General features: G+C 45.9%; 2 protein-coding genes across 4 annotated transcripts in view; one reads left to right on the top strand and one right to left on the bottom strand.

The window, feature by feature from the left end:
* Positions 1-14: 14 nt before the first annotated feature.
* The window catches only part of DEGS2 (delta 4-desaturase, sphingolipid 2), a 16,349-nt gene continuing 104 nt past the window's right edge, over positions 15-16,259 (bottom strand). The window contains exons 1-3 of one of the 3 annotated variants that reach the window (XM_073577968.1): positions 16,226-16,259; positions 2,423-3,165; positions 15-1,278 (exon numbers count right to left, since the gene is read on the bottom strand). The exon at positions 16,226-16,259 is cut by the window's right edge and continues 104 nt beyond it. In XM_073577968.1, coding sequence (XP_073434069.1) covers positions 1,135-1,278; positions 2,423-3,139 — 861 coding nt within the window. In that variant the 5' untranslated portion in view covers positions 3,140-3,165; positions 16,226-16,259 and the 3' untranslated portion in view covers positions 15-1,134. Of the gene's footprint in view, positions 1,279-2,422; positions 3,166-6,537; positions 6,768-16,225 lie in introns of those variants that run through there. The other 2 variants (XM_073577967.1, XM_073577966.1) reach the window with 2 other exon arrangements.
* YY1 (YY1 transcription factor) overlaps positions 15,407-16,259 on the top strand; it is a 48,005-nt gene continuing 47,152 nt past the window's right edge. The window contains exon 1 of the mRNA XM_073577964.1: positions 15,407-16,259. This exon is cut by the window's right edge and continues 63 nt beyond it. Within this exon, the coding sequence (XP_073434065.1) occupies positions 15,755-16,259 (505 nt within the window). The 5' untranslated portion in view covers positions 15,407-15,754.

The following is a 16,259-nucleotide window of genomic DNA, read 5'->3' as shown; positions in this document are numbered from 1 at the left end:
ATGACCACAAAAAAGAAAAAAAGATAAAGTTTTATTCAGTACTTTAATCATGGAGTTACAAAAACGACCAAAAATTGCCTCAAAAGATGGAAAAGAAGGAAAACAGAATGTTAACAAAATTCCCCAGGAAAACAAAAAATTAAAAAGAAAAAAAACAAAACAAACAGCCTTCCCTGAAGATTTCACTTGAAAAACCTATTTTTGACCTCTAGAAAGAAAAATCTTTATGTTGACATAGCCTTTTTCTGGACTGTTTAGTGCTGATTTATGACCACAGACCACATGTAAGTTGAACTGGACTCTAACGTGGTCATAAACCAGCAAACAGGAGCCTGGAAAAAGACCGATAAAGGTTAGTCAGAAGGAGCTTACTGATGGACCCTGAGTTAATTCATTCAGCAGCTATAATTCAGGGAAATAATAAGGCTGTAAAAGCAAAACTTTTACAAAATTTGTGAAAAAATTGCCCCCGAAAAGCATTCATATGTTCGAAAGAGAAGAACCAGGTGTGAATTCCCACTGAGCCAAGCTCTGAACTTGCAGGTCCACAAGCAGCATTTCAAAACCAAGCAGTACAGCCAACACCACAAGTAGAGCCTCAACAGAAAGGCAAATCGAGATCCAAGACAACGACAAATTTGCACAATCCTTGACGAAATACGCCAATAACAAATTAATGCAACATTTCAGAGAGCTGGTGTAATAACACGGGAATACGTGGCCATGGCTTTTATTTATTGGCACTGGTGGTGGTTCAAGAGGACACGCACCTCCCATGTGTTAAAGGGGAGTTTCGCTTTATAAAAGGCACAAGCTTTTCTAATAATCAGGGGGTGATGGCAACTTTGGTGCCCAAAAATGCAGGAGACCCCACCACAAAAACAAAAACTAAAAAAAAGAAAAAAAAAAATACACTGAAAGGCCAGGAATACAAGGAGGACCTCAGGTCCATATATCCTAGTAAGACATTAACAAGTAATCTCCATGTGGGATCCACGGCGTCTCCTGACCTAAGAACAGGCATGGATCAGGAGAAAAAAGCAGATATTTATCATTGCACGCAGCGTCTGCACAGTCAAACATCAGCCAGAAAGCCTGTATATAAAATGTTCTGCCAGTGATCGGTGAGGAGCGCTAGCCGGTGTTGGCGAGTTTGCATTCTCTTTTTATCCTTGAATAAGGTCCAATTTCTTCATGGAAGATGAAGTCCCAGAGTACCCGGACCCAAGACTGGTGCTGAGGGAGACTGTCGTAATACTCGGGAGCGATCTGCCGAACCTGCGGAACACAGACAGAGTTCAGCCCTTGTACAGCAGGTGGCAGAAATAAGGGGGAATTCTGGGGCGAAGCACAGTATATAGATCTGTATGACTGCGTGACATAGGTCGGCCATACACTAGACCCATGTCTGGTGAGCCTGCTGATTTCAGTGTGACCACCTAATGTCCAAGGTCTGCTGGGTAGGACATGTTGGATTTCAACATGCCCAATCCTCTACCTACAGGAGATAAGTCGCCCCCTAAGATGTCTGGCAGTAGCCTACACCCCTCTCCCTAAGGCCGGGGTCACACTTGCGAGTGCAAAGCGAGAAACTCTCCTCAATACCCGGCACTCGGGACCGGAGTGTGCGGCTGCATGTCTTTCTATGCAGCTGAATGCTCCGTTCCGAACTGCCGGGTATTGAGGCGAGAGGCTCACTCGAGTTTCTCATGTTGCACTCACAAGTGTGACCCCGGCCTAATGAGAACACAAGCAGTTGAAAGGTCAACATCAGATGAATCCAATAATTTCCTCTGACTGGGCAATCTGATGTGTGCAGGGGTGTCCTAACTATTGGAGCGAACATACTGAATGTCAACATGCCCAATCTTCGGTCAGCAAGGCATATAAGCTGCCAGCAGCGTTTTCTAGTGGCCTCTCCCTACAAGCATGCATGTGTGTGATGATGGCCATGATCGATGTATGGCAAGCTTTTAAGAGCAAACTGCACTCCCCTGGGAAACAGCCCCCCATACACATGCACACTACATTTGGCTGAGCATGAATGTTCTTGATAGAAAAGTAATAACTACCACACACCAAGTGAGAACAAAGGATCGGACATGCTGAAATGCAACAATGTCCGACCCTTTTTTTACCGGTCAAAAATGTCAACCATATGCATCTGTAGGAAGAATTAGCACACCTCCATATACACAAAGAAAGGGGAAGCGATAAGTGAGGACTGGGCATATTAAAATCCAACATGTCTGACTCTTTTACCCCTCTCGCGGGGAAAGTGGGCACATACATCAGGTCGGCTGGTTCGGATGACTTCTCTCTTACAAATATGGGACTAACGCTTGATCCTTCACTTTTGTGGATTACTCGGGGCTTCAGTTTTGGAGTTGGGAGACCATAGGTGTAAATTTCGAGCACCTACCAGGGGCAGCCGGCTTCCAGGAATGCTGGGAAAGTCGTGGTGCTCCGTGTGGTAACCGACGTTAAAGGTGATTAAATTCAAACACCCGTAGTAGGAATAAGTCTCATGTCCCTTCATAAACATGTAATGTTCTGCGATAAAATGTCCGGAGATGGGGTGAAAGCCCAGGCAGAAGACGGAGCCGGCCAGCAGGTAGACCACAGGCTTCAGGCCCAACGTTTGGTACAGCAAGAAGTCAGCGGAGAACTGGACCAGGGCGTTGCAGACCTCCATCCTGCTGACGGGCTTGGGGTTCACATACAGCGGCCGCAGAACGTAGAAGAGCGGCTGTAGGATCAGCCACAACAGCTTCCTAAGCGGGGTGCAGAAGAACCATCCTTCCAAGTCCGTCGGTATATCCACATCCAGGTGGTCTCCTCCCAGATAGCGGTGGTGATCGATGTGATATTTTTTGAAGGACGCCGAGTATGGCATACCAATTGGCAAGTTGGCAACGACTGCAAACCACCGGTTCCACTTTGCCTGCCGGTTACCAAAGGCCACGTTGTGGGAGATATCGTGGATGGCCAACGTCAACGAGTGATTCACGCACCCGCCAAATGCGTACGCCCAGAAGAAAACCCACTTCCAGGACAAGTCTCTGACCAGAAGACAGACCAGGAGCTGAGAGGCCACCATTGCTAATACCACCCATTTTAGATGATGGTCCGGGCCCATGAGAGACTTGATTTCTGGATATTTGGCTATAAGAAAGGAAAAAGAAATTTCTAAACAATTTCCCCCAAAAAATGACCGATACAATGAATCAAATAATTAAACTGCAGAAAGAAATTAACTTTAGGTCAAAATAAACCATAAATTGCCAAACGTCACGACCAGACTTAAAGGGGTTGACATATTCTAATTTCCAGGATAGGTGCACAATACCCGAGAAATCCCGGTAAGGGCAGGTATGTGACGATGAGAGGTCATCAGCGCCAGTCACAACACCCTAAATATATCATTTAAAGTGGAACTCCAAATAAACTTGACGTCAGAGAAGACTTTGCCTCCTCCGCATCACAGGTCGGAGGCTGACTCCAGAGATGTCACTTGCTCAGCAGATGGCTCTAATTTCAATACAATCAGTGTTTTATCAGCAGGAGATTATCACTGTAGGACTAGGTGTCCTGTGCCAGTTAGTCCAGTTAATCTATGTAACCCCACACCCAACACCGATTGGCTGTTTGCTAACTATGTACAGTGTACACAGGAAGCAGCGAATCAGTGGTTATACACAACTTCACATTATGAGCTCTAATACATCTACAGCAAAAAAAACAACAAGGATTCTATCAAAACTGCATCTATCAGCCCAGTAAGTGACATATTGCAGGAATCAGGGTCTCAGCCAATATATCATGCTTCTATCAGACTCCATGGGAAAAACCTTCTGGCAGATTCCCTTTAAGGCTGGCTTAAAGGTCTTAGGACTGCAATGCTACATCAGAACATAATGAAAGTGGATGTAATCAGAATGCAACTCATGCTCCAGAGACTGTGAAACATGTGGTAAAAAGTCTAGTAAAATTGGATTTTTCATATTTAAAGGGAATTTTTCAGCTGGTTTTTCTATGCAATCTGTGTGCAGCATAAAGTAGGGGCAGAAACTCTGATTCCAGTGATGTATCACTTACTGGGCTGCTTGCTATCATTTTCACAGAATCACAGTTTTCTCTGCTGCAGATCTAGCAGAGCTCGGAGCTGTGAATAACCCTGCCCACACCAATGATTGGCCACTTTCTGTGTACATTGCATCAGTGGTGGGGGTGTGGACCAGGAGGCACAAGACACCTAGTCCTGTAGTAATCTCCTGTTGATTTCACTGATTTTATTGGCACAACACAACCAAGTAAGTGACACATGGCTGGAGTCAGGGTCTCTGCCTCTACATCATGCTGCTCTCAGATCACATTGCACAAACCTGCTAACCGATTCCCTTTAAAGGATAATTTGCAAAAAGCAAGGTATTCGTTAAATCCATCAAGGAATAACTTGCTGATTTCTGGGGGGTCCAAATGCTACGGATAGGGGGTCACTTGATGATTACTTGTTTTCTAACCACTATGGATGGGGGAAACGTGCTGTCTGGAGCCAGCGATGAACCCCACCCCCCGCCATGCTATGCCGCAGAGGAGCAGCGATTGACAACACTTACCATTTTTAGTGATAGCTGGGGGTCTCCGCACACGGACCCCCAAACAAAACATCTCACCTGTGTCTCATAACACATACAAGGATTAATATTACAGTCGCTGCCCCGAATCAGTACAGACAATGCCACTAAACCAGTAGGAGTGTTTGACATTAACCCCCAGACCACCAGGCATCTTAATAGTAAAGTGCCACCCCCTTAGACCACCACAGGGTTTAGCTGTTAACCTCAATTTGTTAATTTTACCTCATTTTTTTAAAAACACAAAGTTTTGTAAAAAAAGAAAAAAAAAAAAAAAAAGCATTAGGAACGCATCATGTGGTCATGGTTGGAGAAGGAGCGAGGAAATGACCACAGCGGGCAACTGCCACCGCCTACAGCAAGTGACCAAATCTTCACAGGTTCAAATGGGGACAAAAAAAAATTTAAAAAAAAGTTTTTAAAACTTAAAAAATTGTAAATGACCTCTTCCTTTATTAAAATTAAAGTAAAAAAAAAAGTATAAAAAAAATTTCATTCATTCATAAGAGTCAGATCAAAATAATATATCGTTAGCCCTTGCGAATTAACGGAATAAAAAAAAAAAAAAATGAAATTCCAGAATTACTTTTTCAATATAGTGATAAAAACATGGTATGGATCCCAAAATGGTATAAACAAATACCGGTCTGCCTCGCAAGAATCCAGCTCCATTGATGGAAAAATAAAAGTTCCGGGTCTCCGAAAATCGTGGAAACAAAAGAAATAAAAACAAAACAAAAAAAACTTTAAGAACAAGTTTTACATGGCTGTAATGGTAGCAGCCTGAATAATCGTGCTGCCAGGTCATTTCTTACCGTACAAGGAGGTCTACGAAAACTAAGCCCCAAAACTAATAATGGTCATTATAGGGGTTTATTTCATCATTTCTCCCTAGCCGGGAGGTTTCCAGATTTTCATTGTAAAATGAATGGTGTCATTCCCAGGTACAACGGTCAAAACAAAAAGAACCGCCAAGTGCTCATACGGCGATAATGTCAGAAAAATAAGAAACGGTAATGGCTCGAGAGAGAATAGGAACAAAAAAAGTGCAAAAATTAAAGATGGCCTCATCCTCAGGGTTAATTAAGTGTTCAACACGGGCATTGCCAAAGGTTTTCTTCGTTAAATTGATCTTGTTAAATTTGGATCATGCAATGAAAAAATAACTGCAGTCGCCAAAACGTTTTTTTTTTTTTTCCCTTTTTGGACACTATCACCCTTAAAGGGTTTGTCTAGGACTTCTATATTGAAGACGTGTTGTGAGGTCAGCAGATCGGTGGGGTCGGACGGCCCACCCACCACAGTCTAGCCATTACCAGGTCCTGCACTTGACAGATTTAGGCAGAGTACTGAGTCAAGGGTGGCACAGCACCACGTAGTGGCTGTTCTTGGGTACTGCTGCTCAGATCACATTCACTTCTGGGAATTGCTCTCCGGTGTTAGCAGTTAAAACATTCTAGAGGGACTTCAAACATTGCATGAGCAGCACATGTATGGATGGCAAATGCTTAGGTTTCCATTATATGAGTGGAAATTACTCAAATAGCAACTCCTTAACGTGCTGCTGTATGTGCATCTAGGTTTATAAGCCCTTGATTGCTATGGATCAGGGAATTACTATTTGAGCAATTGCCTACATAGGTACCTCCAAAGTGCGGGAGTTATCGTCTTAGATTGGGGCAAAGATTTAGTTTGCTGCCCTGCATTTTTTTTTTTTTTAGGAGTTTTTGGAGCAGAAACTTTCCAAATCCTCCCCCAAAAACTTTCTCTGAAAACTCAGCAAAAAGATTGTGTGCACAGACCCTAAATGAGAATCTGAAAAACCCAAGCAAGACAAATTGGTTCTATGGCACCTGGGGGCTCGAGCGTCCCCCCACCGTTACACGAACCCCCCACGTACCGAGTATTTGTTTCCTGCGCTCGGTGTGCGGCTGATCCGTGTACACCCACTCAAAGTCTCCGCGAGTCACCTTGTTGCCCATTGTGGCTCACGTCTCGCAGGCTGGAGGCGACGCTTCCATCCCAGGACTGAGGGAAGTGGACGAGCAGCTGGGCCTTATATCACCTTTCCTGCCCGAGGGGGCGGAGGCTGCACATGCCGGACCCCTGTATTGTGCTTCTGAGTGACAGCAGGACATGGGAGAAACCACAGAGCTGCCCCCCATACTACTGATCAGTAATGAGCCCCTACTAGCATATATTGGACACAGAGTTGGGGCTTCTAACCCAAGACCATCAGGGCTCAGTTCACATGGTGAGGTTTTGGTGAGTTTTTGTTCCAGCTTCATTTTTTTCATACTCAAACAGGCTTTATTGGCAGGACCAAAATACATTTAGTGTTGCTAATGCAAGGAAAATACATAAAAACTGCCGCTAAAGTAAAAACATGTACCTAAATGTCCTGTCACTGTGCTTATTTTTATTCCTTTTCTTTACACTGTGCAAATTGACCTGTTGCGTTTTAGAAATCCTCAGCATGTTTGATTTACGGTTTAAAGGGTCAGTTTTTTTTTTCGTTTTTGTTACTTAAACGCATGTAATTGGAGCCAAAAAAAGATTTTTCTAATTGGGTTACATTAAAAGCGCTGCACCGTTTGACTATTGCCGGCTGCAGAATGAGTTAACTGAGGGTCAGTCAGTGAGCTCCCTATAACTCTGGAACTCTTGTCTTTTTCTGATGTCCTCTGAGCTGATTTATGACAACTGACTACATAAAAGTGTAATGTGCAAAAAAAACGGAAATTAACCACAAATACATTCACTTAAGTAAAAAAAAAAAATTGTCCTGAAAGGTGGAAAATGAAAAAAATGCATGTAGTCTGCACATGACTTTACAGATAAAGTTTTATCAAAGCAAATTTATGGGAAGTTTCTGAAGTACTTTTATTAAAAACATTAAACCCTTGAAAAAAAAAAAACAAAAACAAAATGGGCCGTGAAATTGGCTTAAGACTGTGTTCACACACAGCGGGTTTTTTTTGCGGTTTTTCCCGCGGATTTGCCAAAAAATCCGCGGGAAAACCGCGAAAAGAAGCTTCCCAGTCATTTCTATGCATTTTGCACTTTTTGTGCACACTGGTGCGTTTTTTACCGTGAAAAAAACGCATCACGGTAAAAAAACGCAGCATGCTCATTAATTTTGCGGGTTTTTACGCGTTTCTGATTAGTTCAATGCGTTTGGAAAATGTGCTGAAAAAAACGCACGAAAAAAATGCGCGGTTTCTGGGAAGGGAGTCCTGTTTTCAAGCAGAAATCTTCTGCTACGTGTGCACTTAGCCTTAAAGAGACACCTTAAAGGGGTTTTCTGTTTTCCAGGACTTTACTGACAACCTTACACTTGGGATAGGTCATCAATGTCGGATGGGTGGGGGTCCGACCCACGGCACGGGTCAGTAATGGACCTGAACAGCACAGCTCCAAACAATGTGTAGTGGTCGTTCTTAGAATTTCAGCTCCGATCACACTCCCTTCCATAGGAGTTGTGCTGCAGTACCAAGAGTGGCCACTACACGATGCACGGCACAATGCAGAAGCTTCACGCGCCTGATCTGTGTGTTCCGGGGGTCCGACCCCCACCCATCTGACACTGATGACCTATATGATTCTGGACAACACCTTTAAGGATATAAAACCTCATATACTGAGCGTATTCGCCCTGCCTGCAGTATCCCTTTACAAGCATGCCCGCCTATCAGTCACAGCGGGCGGTTTCTGTGACTTCTCCGCTCTGTTTTCTTTACTCCTGACGCCCCTTTTATGCAGTAAACATTATTTCCGTCTCCATTGTTCATTGCTCTCGGCCATTGTAGGATTTCCCTTTCTCTGTGGGGTCCGGGGTCTTCTGCATTGCCAGCACGTAGACATTACGGTGCCTCGCTCCTCGGATGTGCGGCTGCAGGGCTTTGAATCCTGAGTATCTGTAACCCTCTATATAAATGAAACCTTTATGTTCATCCTGAGCATCCTCCTTCATGTATATAATATTAGACTGGTAGAAAGTAATGGAGGGTGAGAGGCTGAATTCATTAGGCTAATGTCAGCAGAAAAAATACAGATAAGGCTTTAATTCTACATAAGAATAAAATCTGCAATGGTGATCCGCGGCACGAAGCAACCTAAAATCCGCACTGGTGATCCGCAGTATGAAGCGACCTAATATCCACACTGGTGATCTGCGGCACGAAGCGACCTAAAATCCGCACTGGTGATCCACGGCACAAAGCTATCTAAAATCAGGCACGAAGCGACCTAAAATCCGCACTGGTGATCCGCGTTACGAAGCAACCTAAAATCCGCACTGTGATCTGCGGTACGAAGTGACCTAAAAGCCACACTGGTGACCGTGGTACGAAGTGACCTAAAATCCGCACTGGTGATCTGCGGTACAAAGTGACCTAAAATCCGCACTGGTGATCTGCGGTACAAAGTGACCTAAAATCCACACTGGTGATCCGAGGCACGAAGCAACCTAAAATCCGCACTGGTGATCCACGGTACGAAGCGACCTAAAATCCGCACTGGTGATACGCGGTAAGAAGCGACCTAAAATCTGCACTGGTGATCTGCGGTACAAAGCGACCTAAAATCCTAACTGATGATCTATTCTACAGTACGAAATCACATAAAATCCGCACTGGTGATCTGCGGTACGAAGCGACCTAAAATCCTAACTGGTGATCCACAGTACAAAATCACCTAATATCCGCACTGGTGAGCCACAGCACGAAGTGACCTAAAATCCGCACTGGTGAGCCACAGCACGAAGTGACCTAAAATCCGCACTAGTGATCCGCAGGACAAAACCACCTAAAATCCGCACTGGTGATCAGCAGGACAAAACTACCTAAAATCCGCACTGGTGACCACAGCACGAAGTAACCTAAAATCCGCACTGGTGCTCTGCGGTAAGAAGCGACCTAAAATCTGCACTGGTGATCCACGGCACAAAGCGACCTAAAATCTGCACTGGTGTTCCGCGGTACAAAGCGACCTAAAATCTGCACTGGTGATCCACGGCACAAAGCGACCTAAAATCCGCACTGGTGATCCACGGCACAAAGCGACCTAAAATCCGCACTGGTGATCCACAGCACAAAGCGACCTAAAATCTGCACTGGTGATCCACAGCACAAAGCGACCTAAAATCTGCACTGGTGATCCGCGGTACAAAGCGACCTAAAATCTGCACTGGTGATCTGTGGTACAAAGCGACCTAAAATCTGCACTGGTGATCCACGGCACAAAGCGACCTAAAATCCGCACTGGTGATCTGCGGTACGAAGCGACCTAAAATCCGCACTGGTGATCCACAGCACAAAACAACTGAAAATCCGCACTGGTGATCTGCAGCACGAAGCCACCTAAAATCTGCACTGATGATCCACGGCACAAAGCGACCTAAAATCTGCACTGGTGGTCGACGTCTGTGCGGAATCTTTACACAGCGACCTCTGCCACCATTACATTAAATAAACTTTCTCCTATTTTCTGCCAATGGAATCAGGAGACCTGATGTTACATTCAGGAACCAGGTAGCTCAGGATGAACATTATAACATTGCAGTAGAAAATACAATATACGCTGCGGAGAAAATCTGTTTGTGTGGATTTATAACGTGCTGCATTATGGATTCAACACTTTGTAAAGCAAAATGTGCAGAAGGTTCCTAAGGGCTGCAAATTTCATCCTCTGCATTGCTAAGGGTTAAATGTTAACTCCCAGGTGAAATGAGAAAGTTCTCACCTAGCTTATCGACAACCCCTTTACTACCTTCCTTGTGTGACGGTCAGGTGCCAGTGCATGGCGTGTGCTCAGTACCTGAACCCTACCCAATGGGTGATGACTGTGTTATGCAGCCGGCACCTACATCTGACAGCAGTGAGTGGAGCTGGCTCTGATCGCTGCTGGTTCACCCATAACATGTTACTGTTAGTGATTTCAGGCATCATCTCCTCCCTCGCCTCGTCCGTAAGTCTGATCTTTCAAACATGACATTAATTCCCCTAAAGTAACGCCGTCAACAAAAAAAAATTAGAATGCCAGAATTACTTTAGTTAACATAAGACCCCAAAAAAGAAATAATAGGTGCTATAAGTGCCCCAAAATTAGTAGCTAAAATGTCCATAAAGTACAAACCCTACTGCAGCTCCAGCGCTGGAAAACGGAAACGTTACGGGTCTCAGAAAATGGAGACAGGAAACAGACGGGGCTTTTTGTTTTTTTGCTGTTGTTTTTTATAAACTTGTTTTTTTGTTTATTTTTTTTTCCAAAAACTGATAAAAAAAAAATAATTCCATAAGTTTTTCATCGCCGTGATCGTAAAGTCATGGAGAATCATGTTGTCAGGTCATATTTCTCACGCAATGAACTTCATAAAAATGGAACCAAAATACGTTGGCTGACCTGTATTGGTAAATGAGGGAAGGATGGAGAGCTACAGCTTGTACACTGGAAAAAAGAATAAAATTATTGGCTCATGGAAAAAAAAACTGAAGTGCACAAATAGAGAATTGTCGGTGATAGAGCGCGTTCACACAGGGCAGATCCCCGGCCGACGGCGCAGATCTGCTGAATATATTAGCGGCACCACACTGAATATGGGGAGGCGTCAGATGAGAACGGTTCCGATCTAGGTCCAGTAATGTTTTACTTCAGGGTCACACGCGCTACAGGGGCACCGCCAGAGTTTTCCACCCGTGTGTCCATTTTTACATCAGTGTTTAGAAATGACAGCTTCTCCTGCAGCTTGCGGTGTTATACCCGGACAGCACCGATGTCATCCAGGTGCTCCACGTCTTGTTCACGGTCCCATAGACTGTTATTGGCCCTTATCATCCGCTGCCAGAACGTACTGTGTACACGGGTGAGAAGAGGTCTTAGGCTACTTTCACATTTACGTTTTTAAAATCTGGCGGGCTGCGGCGAAAAGTTGTCAAACCTGATCCGGTAGAAGCTGCAGCCCGCCGGATCATCTGTTTAGGCCGGAGACGGTGCAGGAGAGGGAGAGAGAGTCTTCAGGCATGCGCCGTGGAAAAAAGCGGTCCGGCGCTGTCAAAAAAACGTTGCAGGGAACTTTTTTTGCAGACGCCGGACAGGCATTTTTTTGCCGTATCTGGCAAAAGCCGGACACGCCACATAGCCATCAGGCACAATGCTAGTCTATGGGGAAAAAAGCCGGATCCGGTTTTTACATTTTTTGCCACATCGCGTCTGATGCTTAAAAACGTAAATGTGAAAGTAGCCTTAATATGACACCAGTCACGTTACCATGAAATATACTAAAAAAAACAAGAAGAAAAAAAATTTCCAGTGCAGTTAGGCTGGTTTCACATTGGCGTTTGACAGACCTGCATCGGTCTGCGCACGGCCACCGCTAAGCTCCGCCCCTGCCGCGCCTCCTCCGGTTAGCTCTGCCTACGGGCGCATGACGCTGCATCCCCTATCTTTGGCACTGGGGACGCAGGCTGTGTGCAGGTATGCGTTTGCCGGCGCATGCGTCCTTTTGACGGTGCGCTGAGCACACCAAAATGCAACAGGTTGCGTTTGGCGCTGGTCGGCGCACCGTCAAAAGGACGCATGCGCCGGCAAATGCATACCTGCGCATGGCCTGCGACCCCAGTGCTAAAGATAGGGCAACAAAAAAGGAAAGAAGACCACATAAAAATGCACACCACCGATATATATAATAATAACAACAGGAAAAGCTTTATTGACAACAATATAAATTTAAAAACATGTAAAAACAAAAAGGGAATACAATCCCCCTGTTAGTCCTGATCAATACAATAATGAATTGAGTCTCATGCATATATCATCAGCATAAATAAAGGAACAAAAAAAAGGGAAAACATCCACAATAAGGTGTATCCATATGATAGATGTAAATATATAATTACACCAAAGAGCACCTAATGGCGCACAATCCTGATCAAATCGCCCTAATGCTGGAGACTCACACAATAAAATAGCCTTCACGTGGAAAAATACCATGGATCTCATGTCAATCACAGCTGAAGTGCCACATAGTCTAATAGAATACATAACATCCACAATACTTGAGATGAAGGTCCAGGAAAAATATATGTAGACCAGCGCACAACATGTGCACAAAATGGTTCAATCCCATAAAGATGAATAAATAACCGCACTGGATGCTGAGCTGCGCACATAAAACCACTTAAATGAGTGGTAATAAAATATCAAACATGCAGACATTATTCAAAAAGCCATGATAATACCAAATGAAAACCACACTAATGTGGATCTGCATGAAAGACGCCACATAAATAAGTGGCAATGAGATATCAGGCAAAAAACGCTGTTGAAAAACAGCCAAGTATGCCCAGTGAATGGCAGCCCTCTCACGGTTAGAAGCAACAGCTCACATGTGGAACAGGTATAATGAAATGCATGAAAGGTCCATACCAAGGCAGCAGTACAGACAGGACGGCAGAAGGGAGGAAACCCAACGCGTGTCGCCGTAACAAGACGGCTTCATCAGGGGAAGTATCAGTGCTAAAAATAGGGGACGCAGATCGCATGCAGCGTCATGCGCCCATAGGCGGAGCTAACCGGAGGAGGCGCGGCAGGGGCGGAGCTTAGCGGCGGCCGTGCGCAGACCGACGCAGATCTGTGAAACGACAATGTGAAACCAGCCTTAAATGGTGAAAAAAAAGCAATTTTGCTATTTGCTTTTTCTTTAAAGGCAACCTTTCAGCAGAAAAAACACTCTTAACATGCAAATATGGGGTTAATATGCAGGTTAATACCATTATTGTGCTGCCCGGCGCCTGCACTAATACTACGGGGAGAAAATTAAAGGGGTTGTCCGGGATTTTCACATAATCCTCAGTACATATCTGGGCTGCAGAATTATGACAATAATCTGTCACTAGTTTGCACGGTTTTCTAGATATTCTGAACAAAACGTCCTAGGGGGGGGTGTTATGGCATTGAAATGAGAACTAGTTGTAACCTCCTACTCTACTCCAAACATGCCCTCTATAGCAACAACCCCACCCTCCATAGCTACAGGCCCTCCCCGTCCACATGAAGAAGCCCACCCTCCTCACACAGTAAGGAATTCTTCCCCTCCAGCAGCCTCAGTGCAGAGAGCTGCTCCTCCCCCAGACACACACTGAACAGTTATCTATGGAAAGTGAAACCAGTGAGGAGGGAAAATCGTCCTGTATTCTGGGCCACTCCATGATTACAATACATAACTCATTATCAGTAATTCCTTCCCTCACTGTCCCAGGCTGCTGGCAGCAGTGAGAACAGACTGTGTAATGGCCAGTGATGGGGGGTCTGCAGCTTCTAATCTGCACAGGGGATGGCAGTCACTGATGTAATCTGTTGTGTGACAAAGCCTCTGCTGTGTGAATGAGACAGCTCTGTGTCACTGATGTCTTCACACAGCAGCAGATTTGGTGCAGTGTATGTGTGAAGCTCCACCAAACTCCCAGCAAGCTCCAGTGACCAGCACCACCCACTGCCCATTCATTGGCTGGCAGTAAACTGCACCAGCACTCATCTTTATCATCATTCCAGCATTGGAAAGAACACAGCAGTGATCCTGTGTGAAAGCAGCACAATACATACATACATACACCCCCCAACACTTCACACTGTTACAGCTGCTGATTGGACAGGCTGCTCCCATCAGTATTTGTGTCATTAGAGACACAGTGCTCACACATACACTGCACCAAATCTGCTGCTGTGTGAAGACATCAGTGACACAGAGCTGTCTCATTCACACAGCAGAGGCTTTGTCACACAACAGATTACATCAGTGACTGCCATCCCCTGTGCAGATTAGAAGCTGCAGACCCCCCATCACTGGCCATCACACAGTCTGTTCTCACTGCTGCCAGCAGCCTGGGACAGTGAGGGAAGGAAATACTGATAATGAGTTATGTATTGTAATCATGGAGTGGCCCAGAATACAGGACGATTTTTCCTCCTCCTCACTAGTTTCACTTTCCATACATCACTGTTCAGTGTGTGTCTGGGGGAGGAGCAGCTGGGTGGTCTGCTCTCTGCACTGAGGCTGCTGGAGGGGAAGAATTCGTTACTGTGTGATGAGGGCTGCTTCATGTGGACGGGGAGGGCCTGTAGCTATGGAGGGTGGGGTTGTTGCTATAGAGGGCATGTTTGGAGTAGAGTAGGAGGTTACGACTAGTTCTCATTTCGATGCCATAACACCCACCCCTTGGACGTTCTGTTCAGAATATCTAGAAAACCGTGCAAACTAGTGACAGAAAGTAAATTACTTATTGTCATAATTCTGCAGCCCAGATATGTTGACATGTCAATTCTTTCTGCCACTACACGACGATGGACAACCCCTTTAAGGCGTCTTGGAGGTTCACCGTGTGCATTTACAGGTGACAGGAGATCTCCCGCTCAGATTGAGGGTGACATTACTCATTTTTGAGGGATGGGAAGAGGCCGGTTTGACCTATGACATTTGGGCTTCTGGGATAATTTCATAGTGACAGCTCACATAGGAACCACTACATCCCAGCCTGGATATCACTGGCACAATTCGCACAGACACCACAATGTTACTGACAGCAACCACGCCAAAATAAAGAAAAAAATATCTGACTTGCCCATGACAACCAATCAGAACTAGCTGCTTTTATTTTCCATTTGCAAAGCGTTAATCTGATTGGTTAATCTATAGCTCGCAGAAATGACAAGTTTTCAACATAAAATTATCAAACTTTATTCGTATAAACAGAACAAAGACGATCTGGAGGATCATGTGGGTCGAGCTCAGCCTGTCAGGCGTCACGGGTGAAGTAACGCCGGCGCCGCCCGCGCACAGACACTGACGGCTCGTGACGCGGCCGGAGCACGTGACCCCCTGTCACCGCAGCTGGCGGCTCCGCCCCCAGATGCCAGGATGCCGCCCGCCGCCTCCTCCCAGCAGCCGCGCGGCCGTTGAAATGTCTGCTCTCGCGAGATGATGCCGGAGCGGACGGCGGCGAGATTTGCAGGCTGGAGTTGCTATTTGTATTGAAGGAGGACGAAGAAAAAAAAAAATTAATAATAAATAATCCGGAAAAAAAAAACCCCCGGAAAAATCGGGACTGGGGGGGGACAGGACGATGGCGTCGGGCGACACGCTGTATATCGCCACCGACGGCTCGGACATGCCGACCGAGCTGGTGGAGCTGCACGAGATCGAGGTGGAATCTATTCCCGTGGAGACGATCGAGACGACCGTGGTCGGTGTGGTAGACGACGAGGACGATGATGACGACCCCCTCCACCACCATCATCACCACCACCAGCCGATGATCGCCCTGCAGCCGCTGGACCCGGACGTTCACCACCACCACCAGGAGGTGATCCTGGTCCAGACCCGGGAGGAGGTGGTGGGCGGCGATGACTCGGACCTGCGGGCGGACGGCGGCTACGACGACGACCAGATTGTCATCCCGGTGCCGACCCCGAGCGGGGATGATGAGTACATTGAGCAAACGCTGGTGACGGTGGCCGGGAAGAGCTCCGGAGGCGGCGGCCGCAGCGTGAAGAAAGGCGGCAGCGGCAAGAAGAGCAGCAAGAAGAGCGGATACCTGAGCGGCGCCGAGGCCGCGGGCCGCAAATGGG

This window comes from Dendrobates tinctorius, unplaced genomic scaffold, assembly GCF_039654945.1.
Source record: "Dendrobates tinctorius isolate UK_male_01 unplaced genomic scaffold, ASM3965494v1 ptg000058l, whole genome shotgun sequence".
Lineage (NCBI taxonomy): Eukaryota > Metazoa > Chordata > Amphibia > Anura > Dendrobatidae > Dendrobates > Dendrobates tinctorius.
Note: the sequence above shows the minus strand (reverse complement) of the source record. Positions and strands in the feature narration are given on the sequence as shown.